General features: G+C 38.7%; 1 protein-coding gene across 2 annotated transcripts in view; it reads right to left on the bottom strand.

Annotated features, from left to right (window-relative positions):
* ABCB7 (ATP-binding cassette, sub-family B (MDR/TAP), member 7) overlaps nucleotides 1-15,081 on the bottom strand; it is a 153,124-nt gene that overhangs the window by 24,475 nt on the left and 113,568 nt on the right. For both annotated transcript variants that reach the window (XM_005857519.2, XM_014545328.1), the window contains exons 4-11: nucleotides 7,925-8,057; nucleotides 6,569-6,837; nucleotides 5,647-5,735; nucleotides 5,467-5,554; nucleotides 3,693-3,867; nucleotides 2,247-2,404; nucleotides 1,516-1,679; nucleotides 1,228-1,357 (exon numbers count right to left, since the gene is read on the bottom strand). In XM_005857519.2, the coding sequence (XP_005857581.1) occupies nucleotides 1,228-1,357; nucleotides 1,516-1,679; nucleotides 2,247-2,404; nucleotides 3,693-3,867; nucleotides 5,467-5,554; nucleotides 5,647-5,735; nucleotides 6,569-6,837; nucleotides 7,925-8,057 (1,206 nt within the window). The remainder of the gene's footprint in view (nucleotides 1-1,227; nucleotides 1,358-1,515; nucleotides 1,680-2,246; nucleotides 2,405-3,692; nucleotides 3,868-5,466; nucleotides 5,555-5,646; nucleotides 5,736-6,568; nucleotides 6,838-7,924; nucleotides 8,058-15,081) is intronic.

A 15,081-nucleotide genomic window follows, 5' to 3' on the forward strand; every position in this document is an offset into this window, starting at 1 on the left:
TAATTTATATTGCTAAGGCCTCCAATGAGGATGAACATCTCCTCTTTCCTTTATTGACCACATATATTAATCCTTAATGAATAAAATGTTTTATTTTTCAAGAGAATGGCTGGAATCTAGTTATACATAGTTATATGGATGAGGACAATGAGCCCTAAGTAGGCACAGCCCATAATTCAGTTTACTTAATATACAGTTTAAGTCAGTGTTTTCCAACATATAGTCTATGAGTATCTGTATCAGAATCACCTAGGTGGCATATTAAAAAATATGGGTTTCTCAGCCCCATATTGCAATCCTAAATGAGAACCAAGGTATGTGAGAGAGTGAGCTGGTATTTCAATAATCTCCCTAGGTAATTCATGCACACTAACATTTGGGATTCTCAGTGAAAGGGAAGACAAAGCAGAATGGAATGTATCAGATCACTTGGGGACCTTTTACAAGTTACACATACCTGTCTTATCCCTTTTCTACAGTTCTCCCAGGGAATCTGATTCTGATTCTAGGCTGCAACTTATTCCCAGGTCTCTCTATTGGCTTTCAGCATAAGAAAAACTCACATCCTATAAAAGCTATCTCCTTCTTGTCTTCTAGACTCTTACTCTGGCTTTACTTGTCCTCTCCACCCCAAAGTCATTCAGCAAATACTTGTTAAATGCTTACTATGGGTCAGGAACTGTGCTTGGTACTGAAGGGACAGTGTTGAACAAGGCATACAAACTTGAAGTTGGCAGCCAAACTGCTTTGTAATTTTTATAAATTTACTATATCTAAAACTGTTCAAAATTACAATAATAATTTTCACTTGCTGAACAATTGCATAATGAACATTGTGCTTGGTGCTTTACACATATTATCTCTAACCTATAATAATTCTATCCTGTAAGAGAAATAGTATCCTTGTTTTATAGATGAGGAAACTGAGGCCAAAACCACAGAATTTATAAGGGTTAGAGCTGGAGTTAGAATCAGGTTCTGTTTGATACCAGTGTTGGCTCTTTCCTCTATATTACTCTGTCTTTCTAAGGCTTAAAAAAAATCTTTCCATCGTGTAGACTTTTCATTCACTTTTTTTCAGTCTTTTTGGTAACAGAATTTGACCTACAGGGCTTAATGTTTCCTAATTAGAACATATTGACTACTTGGATACAAATTATTCTGGTAAAAGAGCCACCAACCCAATAAATCTCCCCCCCAAGTAGTTTTCTTCTTTCATTTAAATACCTGAGGCACTACTCCCACTGCTCTCCGAAGGCTCTCCAGACTCACATCTTGTATATTTTGACCAGCAAGGTAAATGTTACCCTTTTGAGGCTCATAGAAGCGAAACAACAGCCTCACTATTGTGCTTTTCCTGAAATTGGAGATAAGGAAAGGTTATTTAGCTCCTAATGACATTAGGAAACCCCTGTTTTAAACAACAGTATTCATTCTATCTTGATAAAGAAAAAATATTATATTGGGAATCATTAATCAGTGATGTAGAATTTTATAAATAACTAAATTACCCACCCTGACCCACTACCTCCTACAATGGCCACTTTCTTTCCTGCAGGGACTTCAAAAGATATTCCACTAAGAACTTTCTGCCCCTCAATGTATTCAAAATGCACATTATCAAAGGCCACCGTAGCTGTCTGTGGTGTGATCTGAAGGGGAGATGCCATCACTTTGTCCTAGCAGAGAAGAGAAAAACAAAAAACACAAAAACAGCCACTTTAATACTTCCTAGAGCACAACTATGCAGATAATTTTCTAGTTCACGAAGATAAAAAGGAAAATAATGGGAAGAAGGAAGTTTATAAGTACAGTTAGACCACTTCCAAGCATGCTTTTAAAGACTTTTCACTGCTAAGGTAAAAAATCCTGGATGCTTTAATTTTTCAGTATTTTGGGAGGGAGGTAAAGGGATGCTGGACAGGGGAGTAAGAAAGTAGAGGAAGTAAGAAGAGGCAATTGCACATCGTATAATCATTATTATCAAAAGTAAATCAAGTGTAAGTACAAATAATTCCAGTGAACAATATTTAGCTTCTAGACATAATATTCTTTGTTAACACTGTAAGGTTTCTAAAGATAGAAGTAAAAACCGTAACGATTTCCTAATAAACATGATAATCTCAATTTCTGCAAAAATGAAATTGGTTTCCTACCATGGTCATGCAAGAATATTCCCCTAGAATAATTCTATTAAAGTGACAAAGCTCACATGCTTTTTAAAAGGTACTAAATAAATTACTTACTTTAATTCGGGAGTCTACCTTGAGTAATGTAAACAAGGTATTCATATCTATGAGTGCTTGTCTAGTTTCTCTATATACAGTTCCCAGAAAGTTCAAGGGTAATGAAAGCTGAAAAAGTAGTCCATTCACCATTACTAGATCTCCAACGGTAAGGGTACCTTAATATGCAATTAACAGAAGAAGAAAAAAAGTTATTTTAGATGTTATGAACTGTTCCAATTTAAAGTAGAGAAAGTCTATTACTCTGGAATACAGTTCAAAATGTACAAAATAAAAAATGTACAAAATCAGGAACTCTTAGGCCTACTTAAATTTCAAAGCATTTTTTAAATTAAATTTATTGGGGTGACATTAGTTAATAAAATATATAGGTTTCAAGTGTACATTTCTATGATATACCATCTATATATTATATATTGTTCTGTGTGCCCAATGCCCAAAGTCAAATCTTCTTCCGTCACCATATATTTGACCCCCTTTACCCTTTAGTCCAGCGGTTCTCAACCTGTGGGTCACGACCATAGGAAAACAAAAATAGCATATCAGATATTTACATTACAATTCATAACAGTAGCAAAATTATAGTTATGAAGTGGCAACAAAAATAACTTTATGGTTGGGGGTTACCACAACATGAGGAACGGTATTAAAGGGTCGCGGCATTAGGAAGGTTGAGAACTACTGCTTTAGTCCATAATTTAGGAAGACAGGGCACTTGATACATGCTAAGTAGAATAGGAAAAGTCAACCCATACACTATACATTATACACACAAAAATATGGCTTAAGTGAGGATAAAAACCAAAGGCTGAAAATCTCTCCTTAAGCTAGTTTCTTTGTAATATAAAAAAGAAATTTAAAAAAGAGTATATATTAAAAATTGGAGCAAATGCATGTCATGACTGAAAATGATAAATCATGTATTAAGGTCACAGTGAATAAATGAATCCTAACTTGAGTGGGCAGGTAACAAAAATGAGGTATAGACATTATTAATTTTTAAAATGTTTTTCAAATGAAAAACTATTAGAAAGATTAAAAGGTTACTAGTAATTCTAAAGAAAAGATTGCTTGAGTTTTAGTCCTTTGGACTAAAGACTAGTTACATTGATTTTCAGTTCAATAAGAGAAATTAGAAACTTTAGATGCTAAAAAAAGTTACTCCTCAAACAATCAGATTGTAGGCCCGAAAAATATATAAACAGTAATTCCAACCAATGAGAGAGTCAGTGCTAAAACTGTAGTGCTAAACCAAATGAAGTAAAAAAAACATTACTATACAATCAAGAAAACACATTCTGATACACAAAGGAAAGTACTCCAAGGATGTTAAAGCACATTATTGAATATGCTTTATAATGAAGACTACACACATTAATTTCATTAATCTTTATTTATAAAGGTTAAGTAAAACATCCATGAATGTTAAAACCATAGATCCATTACCTGCCACAATTCCCTGACTGGCAAGCACCATTATAGCTGTTAAACCAACACTGAAAATAGCACTTTGACCAAAGTTCAGCATAGCCAGAGTAGAGGTACTTTTCAATGAAGCAGTCTCATATGTCTTCAAAAATCCATCATATCTTTGTGCTTCATAGTTTTCATTATTAAAATACTACAAAAAATATATAAAAATAGTAACTACAAACAAGTATAATTAGAATTTATTCTCTTAAAGTAATTATTATCTTTTTTATCAGACTTTCATGTACAGAAAAATTTTGTAGTACCCACTCCATTTTATTTATTTATTTTTAAAATATTTTTATTGATTTCAGAGAGCTGGGAAAGGGAGAAAGAGATGGAAACATTGATGAGAGAGAATCATTGATTGGCTACCTCCTGCATGTCCCACACTGGGGATCCAGCCCGCAACCCAGGCATGTGCCCTGACTGGGAATCGAACAGTGACCTCCTGGTTCATAGGTCAACCCTCAAACACTGAGCCACGCTGGTCGGACATACCCATATCTTACAAAAAGCCATCAAGGGTACTTCATTCACAAGCCTTCCCCATATCTCCTGGAACTTTGAGTTGACAGTTGTCATTGTCCCCACTGCAATATGCCTCTTGTACAGTCATTGGCATACTTACTTTAACTTTCTCAGTAGATTAACAAATTCTGGGAGGGTAAGGATTAAATATGAAGCATTCTTTTTTTACACAGAACTTAGTGCTTTGCAAACAAGAGGCATCCTATATAATAAAGAACTAATATGCAAATGGTCATCACGCCCTCATGCCATAACGGCTCAGACACTCAACACTGGGGAGAGAGGAATGGGGACCAGCCAGGCACAAATGAGCTGGCGAGAGAGGAATGGGGAACAGCCAGGCACAAATGAGCTGGTGAGAGAGGAATGGAGACCAGCCAGGCTGCGGCACAGGAGAGGGACAAGCTGCCCGCCCTGCGGTCCCGGGCACCTGCAGCTGTGGCCCGGGCAAAGCTGTCCACCCATGGTCCCCTACGGCTGTGGCTGGCACAGGTGAAGGTGGCCCAGATCCTGGGTGCCTATGGCTGGCCAGAGGGAGGGAATCCTGGGTTCCAGGTGTGGGGTGAGGCATAGGTGGTTAGGGGCGATCAGGCCAGCAGGGGAGCAGTTAGGGGTGATCAGGCCGGTAGGGGCACAGTTAGGGGCGATCAGTTAGGCAGGCAAATCTGGTTAGGGGCGATCAGGCAGGCAGGCAGAAGGGTTAGGGGCGATCAGGCAGACAGGCAGGCAGGTGAGCGGTTAGGAGCCAGCAGTTTCAGATTGCGAGAGGCAGTCGGACATCCCCCAAGGGGTCCTGCATTGGAGAGGGTGCAGGGCCCCCCCCCCCGACCCCCATGCATGAATTTCATGCACCGGCCTCTAATTCAATAATTGTTAAATGGAAAAATTAACAAATAAGCAAAATGAAAGCACTATGATAGGCACTCTGAAGGATAGAGAGCCAAGAACTTACATGCTAAATTCATTAGCTTAGTGTTCATTCTACATCAAAATGCTAACCATACTCATATCACTTTCTGATGGTGTCACAAAAAAATTAATGTGGAAATAAAGGACAATTTCTAAATAAAAGAAAAATAATAAAGGTACTATTATTCTATCACACCTAAAGATACTATCTTAATCTGAAGCTCTAAGTTATAGTAACTATTAAATTAAATGGCAAAACAAATCTTAGCACAATTTAAAGGCCGAGGAAAAGTATAATAAAACATAGTACCTTCACAGTTTCATAATTCAGCAGCGAATCTATGGCAGCATTACCTGCATCATTATCAGCTTTGTTCATTTCTATTCTAAATCTAGTTCTGTAAGACAAAAATTTGCATAGGCATGAAATGTTTGTTAAAGAAGCATAACTAATTTCCAAATCTTGACTGGCCTCTGGGGAATACCTTACCTCCACCGGGTGATGGCAACTGTGAATGCTGTGTATGCACCAAGTGTCCCAAGAGTCACCAATGCAAACTGGGCACCACATTTGTAATACTGAAGAAGGCAAAAGAAGAAAAGAGAAATAGTCACTGTTCTTGTCAAATATTTTATAATATACAACAAATTTTATTCAAAAGATTTAAAAAAATATGTTGGTGAATAAATGAATAATTATTTGGGGAAGAAAGAAAATACCTTAGAAAATCTACTTTAGGTAACAAGGGAAGAAAGCCAAACTGCACCGGCCACACTGATGCTACTGTCAAATGTTGATAATAATAGTGCAAAAATCCATGAGAGGAATAATATATATACATTTTAATTTAAAAATATGAAATTGTCTAAAATGTCATGAATGGTGAATAGAAACCCAGATAATTTGAGTATACCAGTCTAAAGTTCTATACAAAAATCTCTGTTAACAATAATTGCAAGCACCAGCTAAATTATTGATCAATGTTTAGAACTGAACAGCTCTTTAAAATAACAATATAAGCCCAGCTGGTATGGCTCAGGAGTTGAGTGTCGACCTATGAACCAGGAGGTCATGGTTTGATTCCCAGTCAAGGCACATGCCCGAGTTGTGGGCTCAATCCCCAGTAGGGGGTATGAGGGAGGCAGCCAATCAATGATTCTCTCTCATCATTGATGTTTCTATATCTCTCTCCTTTTCCCTTCCTCTCTGAAATCAAATAAGAAAAATAACATGATAAAGATTTTGGACAGTCCCTTGAAGCTTGTAGTAAATAATTTAATATATTGCATAATTCTCTAGCATCACGGTATTGTGCTTTCAAACCATGGACACACAATACCACAATAACTTCAAGTATTAAATAGCTACTAATGAGAAATTAAAAGCTTGTTATGAAAAATGTTTTACTTACCAAAATACCACTGACAAGAGTGACCTCAAACATAATGGGAAGAAGATTAAATACTAAAGCACTCAGAACAAAACTGATACCCCTTGTCCCTCTGTCGATAGCCTTCGATAAAGCTCCTGTCTGTCTGCTGAGGTGGAAAGCCAGATCCAGGTTGTGAAGATGGAGAAAGACATTTTTGGCTATTCTTCGTATTGAATTTTGGGCTACCTTGCCAAATACTGCATTACGAACTTCATTAAAAAAGGCAGCTCCAGCTCTTGATACACCATCTAACAATACAGTCAAAAGAAAAAATGGGGCATAAAAACATTAGAATCCTAGGAATGTAAAAATGATAAAGGCCCAAAAATATTTGTATGATGAATGAATACATCACTGAATACTTACACTAAAAGAAATCTAAAAAGCATCTAGTTTAGTGAGTACCAATCTTTCCACCACCATGGATCCCTTTCAATGTTATTCCCCCTATATGCCTCAGGTGTTGAAAGATTTTTCTCCAACTAGATATTTTTAATACACAATAGCCCATATGGCCTTATTGTAGATAAATACACAGTACCTGCTGAGTTTTTTGATCTGATTAAATTCCCCCAAATAACAATTGATGAAATTGAGATACTGAAAAATCAACTTCATGGACTAAAGCAGGGATGGGGAATATTTGGCCTGTGGGCCACAAAATCATTTGGTCTGGTCCTCCCAAGGCATTAGGGGTGAGTTAATTAAATGTTTGACCAAATATAGCAGGCTAAATTTAAGCTGATAATTTTGTATGGCTTGCAAATGATTTTATAAATATCCAAATGGCCCTTGGCAGAAAAAAGGTTCCCACCCTTGGACTAAAGCATGGCCCCATTCAAGTCTCCTAAGTCTCATAAAATGTCCTTTCTAATGCATGGGGACACAAAGCATCATATTCTCTGCTTTACATATTCTCTGTGTCATGGCTATTGGATATAATTTAATAAAGCATTAATGCACAATAATTAATTAATCATTATTTAGCTATTTCCCATTTAACTGCTAATAAAAACAACATCAAGAAACTAACTTGCCTCACTCTTTAAAGGTATATTACAAGAAGCCTATTAGAAGTGGTTGCTATAATTTTAATGTCTCATTTCATATTACTGTTTTCTAGAACTTGGAGAATGAGACTATTATTAACAGAATTTTTGGAAAATATATGATACAAAGAATTTTTAAAACCACATATCAAAAAAATCTCACATAAAACAATACATATAAAAAATGCTAAATTGTGTTTGTAGTGAAAAGGTCATCTGCTCAAACATGATGAAACCCTCTTGAAGAAAGTCAACACCTGTAGACAGATCAAAGAATCATACATACAGCCAATCAGAACTGCCGTTGCCATGGTTGCAACTGTATTTGGTGCATCACTCAGGTTCAGCATGTTTCCTGACATCTGGTTGAGGTTGTCTACAGCATATTTAAACATGAAAGGAACCACAATATTCATGGCCTAAAAACATAAAAGCAGCAATTACCCATCATATGAAAATATCCTATATAATAAAAGGCTAATATGCAAATCAACCGAATGGCGGAATGACCGGTTGCTATGATGTGCACTGACCACCAGGGGGCAGACACTCAACACAGGTGCTCCTTTTGTGGGCTCAGCCAGAAGCCGGGCTCACGGCTGGCAACCGCAGAGGTGGTGGTGGGAGACTCTCCCGCCTCCGTGGCAGAGCTAAGGACCTCTCGGGGGATATCTACCTGCCAGCTTAAACCTGCTCCCCATGGCAGGCAGACATCCCCCGAGGGGGTCCGGGACTATGAGAGAGCACAGGCTGGGCTGAAGAACGTGCTCCCCCCCCCCCCCCCCTGCATGAATGTCGTGCGCTGGGCCTCTAGTTTATTTATAGAAGTATAAATATTTACCTTAAATTAACCATATTAACCATTTCAAGTATTGGAATGATTTTCCCAGTTTATAAAGATAAAATCTTTGGCATTAGAAGAGCTGTCATTTCAGGATTCCTACCTCACACTGACCGCCATGTTAACGTTAATTTATAACCTATGTGCATTAATTAGTCAATTGCTCCTGCCTGATCATAAAATCAACCCTGATCATTCACTGAAAAAAGATCTCTCCATTATCTGATATCCTACAGAGCTCATGGCACTTGTGGCAAACTGCCTTATAGTTATTTGTGTATACATTTTTCTTTCCTACCACATCCTTGATGGTCTGTATCATATTTCTCTTTCTGCCCTACCCATGTTGAACACAATGCTTCGTATATAAAGGGCACTTAATACATGCATATAAAATTATTCATTCCCCAAAATAATGGTAAAACTGAAATTATATAGCAAAGAGGATCTCAAAAGCAAATAAATTACTATCATGTGTGGCTGATTCACCATTGGAAGACCAAATAACAGTGATAGACCTACTTGCCCCATAAAGATTCCTTTGCTCCAACACATACTCTCCACAAGAATATCCCACAATATATGAAAATTAGGAATATAATGTTTTCATATATTAAGGGCAAACATTCAACCACTCACATTTCTATGCAAAGTTATAGTATCAAAAACAACAACCTTCATTTAGAAACATGAAGTTTATTAAACTGCCTAAGTTTCATTTGAAGAAATTAAATTCATATACATTAATAACATGTGAAAACAATTGTATAAGGGTTGACGAAAACAATGAAAACCCAGATCTTGTTAATATTTTATTATTATGTCTTTCATTTTTGTTAAACATAAAGAATTTTTTTTTTTTTTTTTTTTTTTTTTTTTTTTTTTTTTTTTTTTTTTTTTTTTTTTTTTTTTTTTTTTTTTTTTTTTTTTTTTAGATTCACTTGTTGATAGATGCATGTTTGTTGTTCACAATTTGTATCTTTACCTTTTTCTTCTTCCTCTTCTTAAAGGATACCTTTCAGCATTTCGTATAATACTGGTTTAGTGGTGATGAACTCCTTTAGCTTTTCCTTATCTGTGAAGCTCTTTATCTGACCTTCAATTCTGAATGATAGCTTTGCTGGATAAAGTAATCTTGGTTGTAGGTTCTTGGTATTCATCACTTTGAATATTTCTTGCCATTCCCTTCTGGCCTGCCAAGTTTCTGTTGAGAAATCAGCTGACAGTCGTATGGGTATTCCCTTGTAGGTAATTGAGTCTCTTTCTCTTGCTGCTTTTAAGATTCTCTCTTTGTCTTTTGCTCTTGGCATTTTAATTATGATGTGTCTTGGTGTGGTCCTCTTTGGATTCCTTTTGTTTGGGGTTCTCTGCGCTTCTTGGACCTGTAAGTCCATTTCTTTCACCAGGTGGGGGAAGTTTTCTGCCATTATTTCTTCAAATAGGTTTTCAATATCTTGCTGTCTCTCATCTTCTGGCACCCCAATTATTCTGATGTTTGTACGCTTGAAGCTGTCCCAGAGGCTCCTTACACTATCTTCGTATTTTCGGATTCTTTTTTCATTTTGCTTTTCCGGTTGGGTGTTTTTTGCTTCTTCGCATTTCAAATCTTTGGCTTGATTCTTGCGCTCCTCTGGTCTGCTATTGGGTGTCTGTATAATATTCTTTATTTCAGTCCGTGTATGCTTAATTTCTAGTTGGTTCTTTATCATAGCATCGAGGGTCTCATTAGTTTTCGTGACTCTCTCCTCAAGTTTATTGACAGCTTCTAGCACATTTTTGCAAGCCCTCAAAATTGCGATTTTTAGCTCTATATCCTCCATTTCTGTCATGTTTTTTTGTCTCCGCATTTTTTATGCTTTCTTGGTGCACCCCCTAGTGGTCTTTGTGCGCAGTCTTGTTCTAGTTGAGCCTTGATTGTTGTAGTTAATACTAGAGGGATTTGACCACCAGGCCGACTGGCTGTGTGAATCAGCTGTGTCTGCCGCGGAAAACTTCTGTCCTCTGGGGAGGTGCTAATCTAGCCTTTGCCTGAGGCGATCCGGCAAATGGCTCTGCGCAGGGCTTGGGCGGGGCGGGCTCAACAGGGCGGGCGGAGGGAGCCGTTATGGTGCCCTCAGTCCTGTTCCCAGAGGCTCTGCTTCTCAGAACCCCCGGAACCGCTGCAAACCTCGGAGGGAAAGCTGCCTTCCAACTGATGCCAGACACTCCCGCTTCTCCCGTTTGGGTCCGAGTCCCCAGCGATTCGCCCGTATCTGGAGCTCAGAGTCTGAGACTCCCCCCTGACCGAAAACGACAACCGCGCTCTCAGCCACCAGCCCGCTTTGCGCGCGCACCTCCGCACCTGAGTATTTTCCACACTGCGCCTCCTCTGAGCCTCGGTGTGCTGTTATTTTTCCTTCTAGTTGAAGAGTCTCTCCTCAGCCAGCCTTCCTGCGGTTCTGGGTGATGTCCGTTCCGTCTTTTAGTTGTATTTTTGAAGTGGTTGTTTGCGGCAGCAGTCTCCGGTGTTTACCTATGCCGCCATCTTGGTCTCTCTCAAACATAAAGAATTTTTTATCAACAAGCCTGAATTTACCTACAACTGTCAGGAGCTATGTAAATCAAGATTGCAAACTAAGGTACACAAGTGTCTTAGCAACCAAGCAATATCATTAAAATACACAGCAGATATCGGGGTACTTTTAAGAATGTAACACTATGGGATCAATTGCTTAAAGCTTTCAAGATTTCTAACTTCCAAAATATAATCTAATGGGATAGCAGGTTACTTCTCAATTGTGATTTCCATATAACCATATAACCTCAGGCTCTTGCTTTTGCTTATAATGGTCTCCCACCTGATTTACCTCTCCAGACCTCTCCATTCTTCAAAACCTACTTTGAATCCCATTCCTATCATAATGCCTTCTCTGACAACCACAGCCTACTTGGCACTTACCATTTTCCAACTCCTCTTTTTTGTAGATTATACCTCAATATTTACCATTTTTAGTATATATTTATCATTCACTTTGTCTATAGGTGCATGAATATACTACCATCTCAACCTCAATGACTTTTTGTAGCAAAAAAAACCCCACACAAAACATTTTGTGAACAACAGCTATGTGAGTTGGATATGGTGTTAGGCACCTTTCACAAATAGTTGAATGAGAGCTGAATGAAAACAATTCTATGAAATGGGTATTATGCCTACAATTGAGAAAATGCAGATCTGGTAAGCAGCAGAACTGGGATTAAAATCCAGGTCTGACTTGAAATTCTATTATACCATAGCCATATTAGCAGCATATAAGGTAGAAACCATATTTTACTACTTTTGTACCCTAAAATGGATGCTCTCAAACAGCTATAGTTGTAAAATATGGTATAAGTAATTTGGATAAATTTGAGCAGATTCAGGTTTTCCATATAATATAGCCACATCCCCTCATTTGCATTTCAATATACTTGAGTGAGAAATAAAGTGATAATTACAGCTAGCAGATAATTCTCATAACTCACAGCCTTACTATGTTGTGCTGTTAACTAGACTATAGAACTCAGTTTTCCCATTTTAAAATGTGTATTCATGTATGTGTGTGTGGTTTGAATCATGTATATGGTTCTATGCAATGTTATCTCAGGTTCAGATCTATGTACACAATCAAGATGCAGAACTATCCCATCACCACAAAAGAACTCCCTTGTATTACCTCTTTTATATTCACTCCCATTTCACCTTGCCTCAATCCAGTCCCTGTCTTCTGGGAATCACCAATCTGTTCATAATCTCTATAGTTCAGTGATTTTGAGAATATTATATACATGAAATCATAATAGTATGTAACCTTTTGAGATTGGCTTTTCACTCAGCATAATATCCTTGAGGTTCACTGAGGATGATGCATGTATCAAGAACTTATCATCTATACTAATAAAAGGGTAATATGCTAATAAGGGCAGACGTCCATCCAGACAAAGCCCCGGCAGCTGCGAGCCCCAGTGGCTGCGAGGCCTGGGGCTCAGGCAGCCGTGAGCCCGATGACTGCAAGGTCCAGGGCTCAGGCCTCACAGCCACCATGGCCGGCAGTGGCAGTAGCAGCGGGGTGATGAGGGGCGGCGCCTTCCCCTGATCAGCCTGGTCTGGGCTCAGGCAGCTGTGAGCCCCGGCGGCCACGAGGCCCAGGGTTCAGGCAGCTTTGGGCTCACACAGCTATGGGCTCAGGCAGCCGTGAACCCTGGTGGCTGAGAGGCCCGGGGCTCAGGCAGCCATGAGCCCCGGTGGCTGTGAGGCCTGGGGCTCAGACTTCACAGCCGCCACGACCGGCAGTGGCAGCAGCAGCGGGGTGATGGGGGTGGCACCTTCCCCTGATCAGCCTGGTGCCTCCCACAGAGGGACATCCCCTGAGGGCTCCCGGACTGTGAGAGCGGGCAGGCCGGGCTGAGGGACCCACCCCCAGTGCATGAATTTTCATGCACCGGGCCTCTAGTCCTATATAACAAAACCCTAATATGCAAATCGACCGAACAGTGGAACAACCAGTTGCTATGATGAGCACTGACCACCAGGGGGTGCGCCACTCAGCCAGAAGCCGGGCTCACGGCTGGCGAGCGCAGCGGCCATGGCAGGAGCCTCTCCCACCTCTGCTAGAGGCGGGCAGTAAGGAGTTAGGGGTCCTGGACTGTGAGAGCCCCGGACTGTTAGAGGGATGTCTGACTGCTGGGGGGATCGGGCTTAAGCCAGCAGGTGGACATCTCCTGAGGGGTCCTGGACTGTAAGAGGGCACAGGACGGGCTGAGAGACCTCCCCCCAGTGCATGAATTTTGTGCACTGGGCCTCTAGTATAACAACATATTTCAACGATTCACCCCTGAAGAACATTTTGGGTTTTTCTAGTTTGGCACTATTACAAATAGTGGTGTTATGAACATTTTCATACATGTGGTCATAAGTTTTCATATCTTTAGGATAAATGCTCAGTAGTATGGTAAGTCTACATTGACTTTTTAAGAACATGCCATACTGTTTCAGAGTGGCTGTACCATTTTACATTCCCACAGTAAAGTATGAATGATGCAGTTCATCCACATCCTCATCAACATTTGGTATCATCACTTTTTAAAAATTTGAAAACATTTTAATAGGTATAGAATTATACCTCATTGTAGTTTTAATTTGTGTTTCCCTAATGGCAAAGAGGTTGAATATCTTTTCATGTGTTTATTTGCCATCATTTATCCTCTTTGGTGACATATTTGTTCATATTTAATAACTGGACTGTTTTGTGTTTTTTTTTTACTGTTGAGTTTCAAGAGTTCTTTATGTATATTCTAGACATAGACCACTCTATAGCTTGTCTTTCATCCTATATGAAGAACCTGAACTCCTACACCACCTAGCAGTCATAAGCAGTCCCTTTCCCTAGGAATGAATGGAGGCTGAGGTGAGAACCTGGACTTTAATCTCCACCTGCAGTAATGGGGCAGCAGCCCATTCCTATTTGGAACACTGTCACAGGAGGCTTGCTAAACAGCTTTAAATAAAATCCATAATCTCATAATAGTACCCAAAATAAACAGGTTTCAATTAAAAAATCATTCATCACACCAAAGACTACTAAGGTATCAACTTGAATGAGAAAACAATAAACGAACACAAATGTCAGAACTATCTCACAAGGATTTCAGAGTAGCCACTATAAAAGTGCTTCAAGGATCATTTATGAGCATGCTTGAAACAACAAAAAATAGAATGTCTCAGCAAATAAAGAACATAAACAAAATACAAATAAAAAATTAGAAACTGAAATTTAAAAAGAAACCTGAATGGATGGGCTTCGTGGCATAATGGAGAGGACGAAGGAAAGACTGATTAAGATGCTTCTGGCTGTAAGATGGAGGAAGGGGCCACAAGTCAAGGAATGCAGGTGATCTCTGGGAGCTGGAGAAGGCAAAGAAACAGATCTGCCCCCAAGAGCCTCTGGAGAGAGCACAGTCCTGCCAAATGCCATTATTTTGATCCAGTTAAACCTAATTTTGTACTTATGACCTTCAGAGATGTAAAATAATAAATGTGTTGTTTTAAACTATTAAGTTTGTGATAAGTTGTTATAGCAGCAATAAGTAACAAAGGAAATTTAATGGGAAAGAGGATAGAAAAAAAACAATGAACCTTCATATAAACGGGATACAAGAATTAACTTAAAATGAATCACAGATCTAAATGTAAAAGGTAAAAATAGAACTTTTAGAAGAAAACACAGATCTTAATGGCCTTCAGTTAGGGAAACAGTTCTCAGACAAAACAAACAAAGCATAATCCATAAAATTAAAAAAATGATAAACTGCAACCTATCAAAATTAAAAACTTTTGTTCTATAAGACACTATGAAGGGAATTTAAAAAAGCTATATACTTGGATGAAATAAAGACAGGTATCCTCCACTTTCTGAATGTTTGTGTTATGCCACCTTGCTTTATGAAAGACCTATATTAGTAAAGCGTGTCCCAAAATTCACACAAGAAGTAATTTTGATAGAAAACACAGGTTTTTAATTAAAAATTGTAAATTTTTTATTGATTCATAAAGTATACAATATAGGGTTATGTATGGAATAGCA

Source organism: Myotis brandtii, unplaced genomic scaffold, assembly GCF_000412655.1.
Source record: "Myotis brandtii unplaced genomic scaffold, ASM41265v1 scaffold1119, whole genome shotgun sequence".
NCBI classification, from domain to species: domain Eukaryota; kingdom Metazoa; phylum Chordata; class Mammalia; order Chiroptera; family Vespertilionidae; genus Myotis; species Myotis brandtii.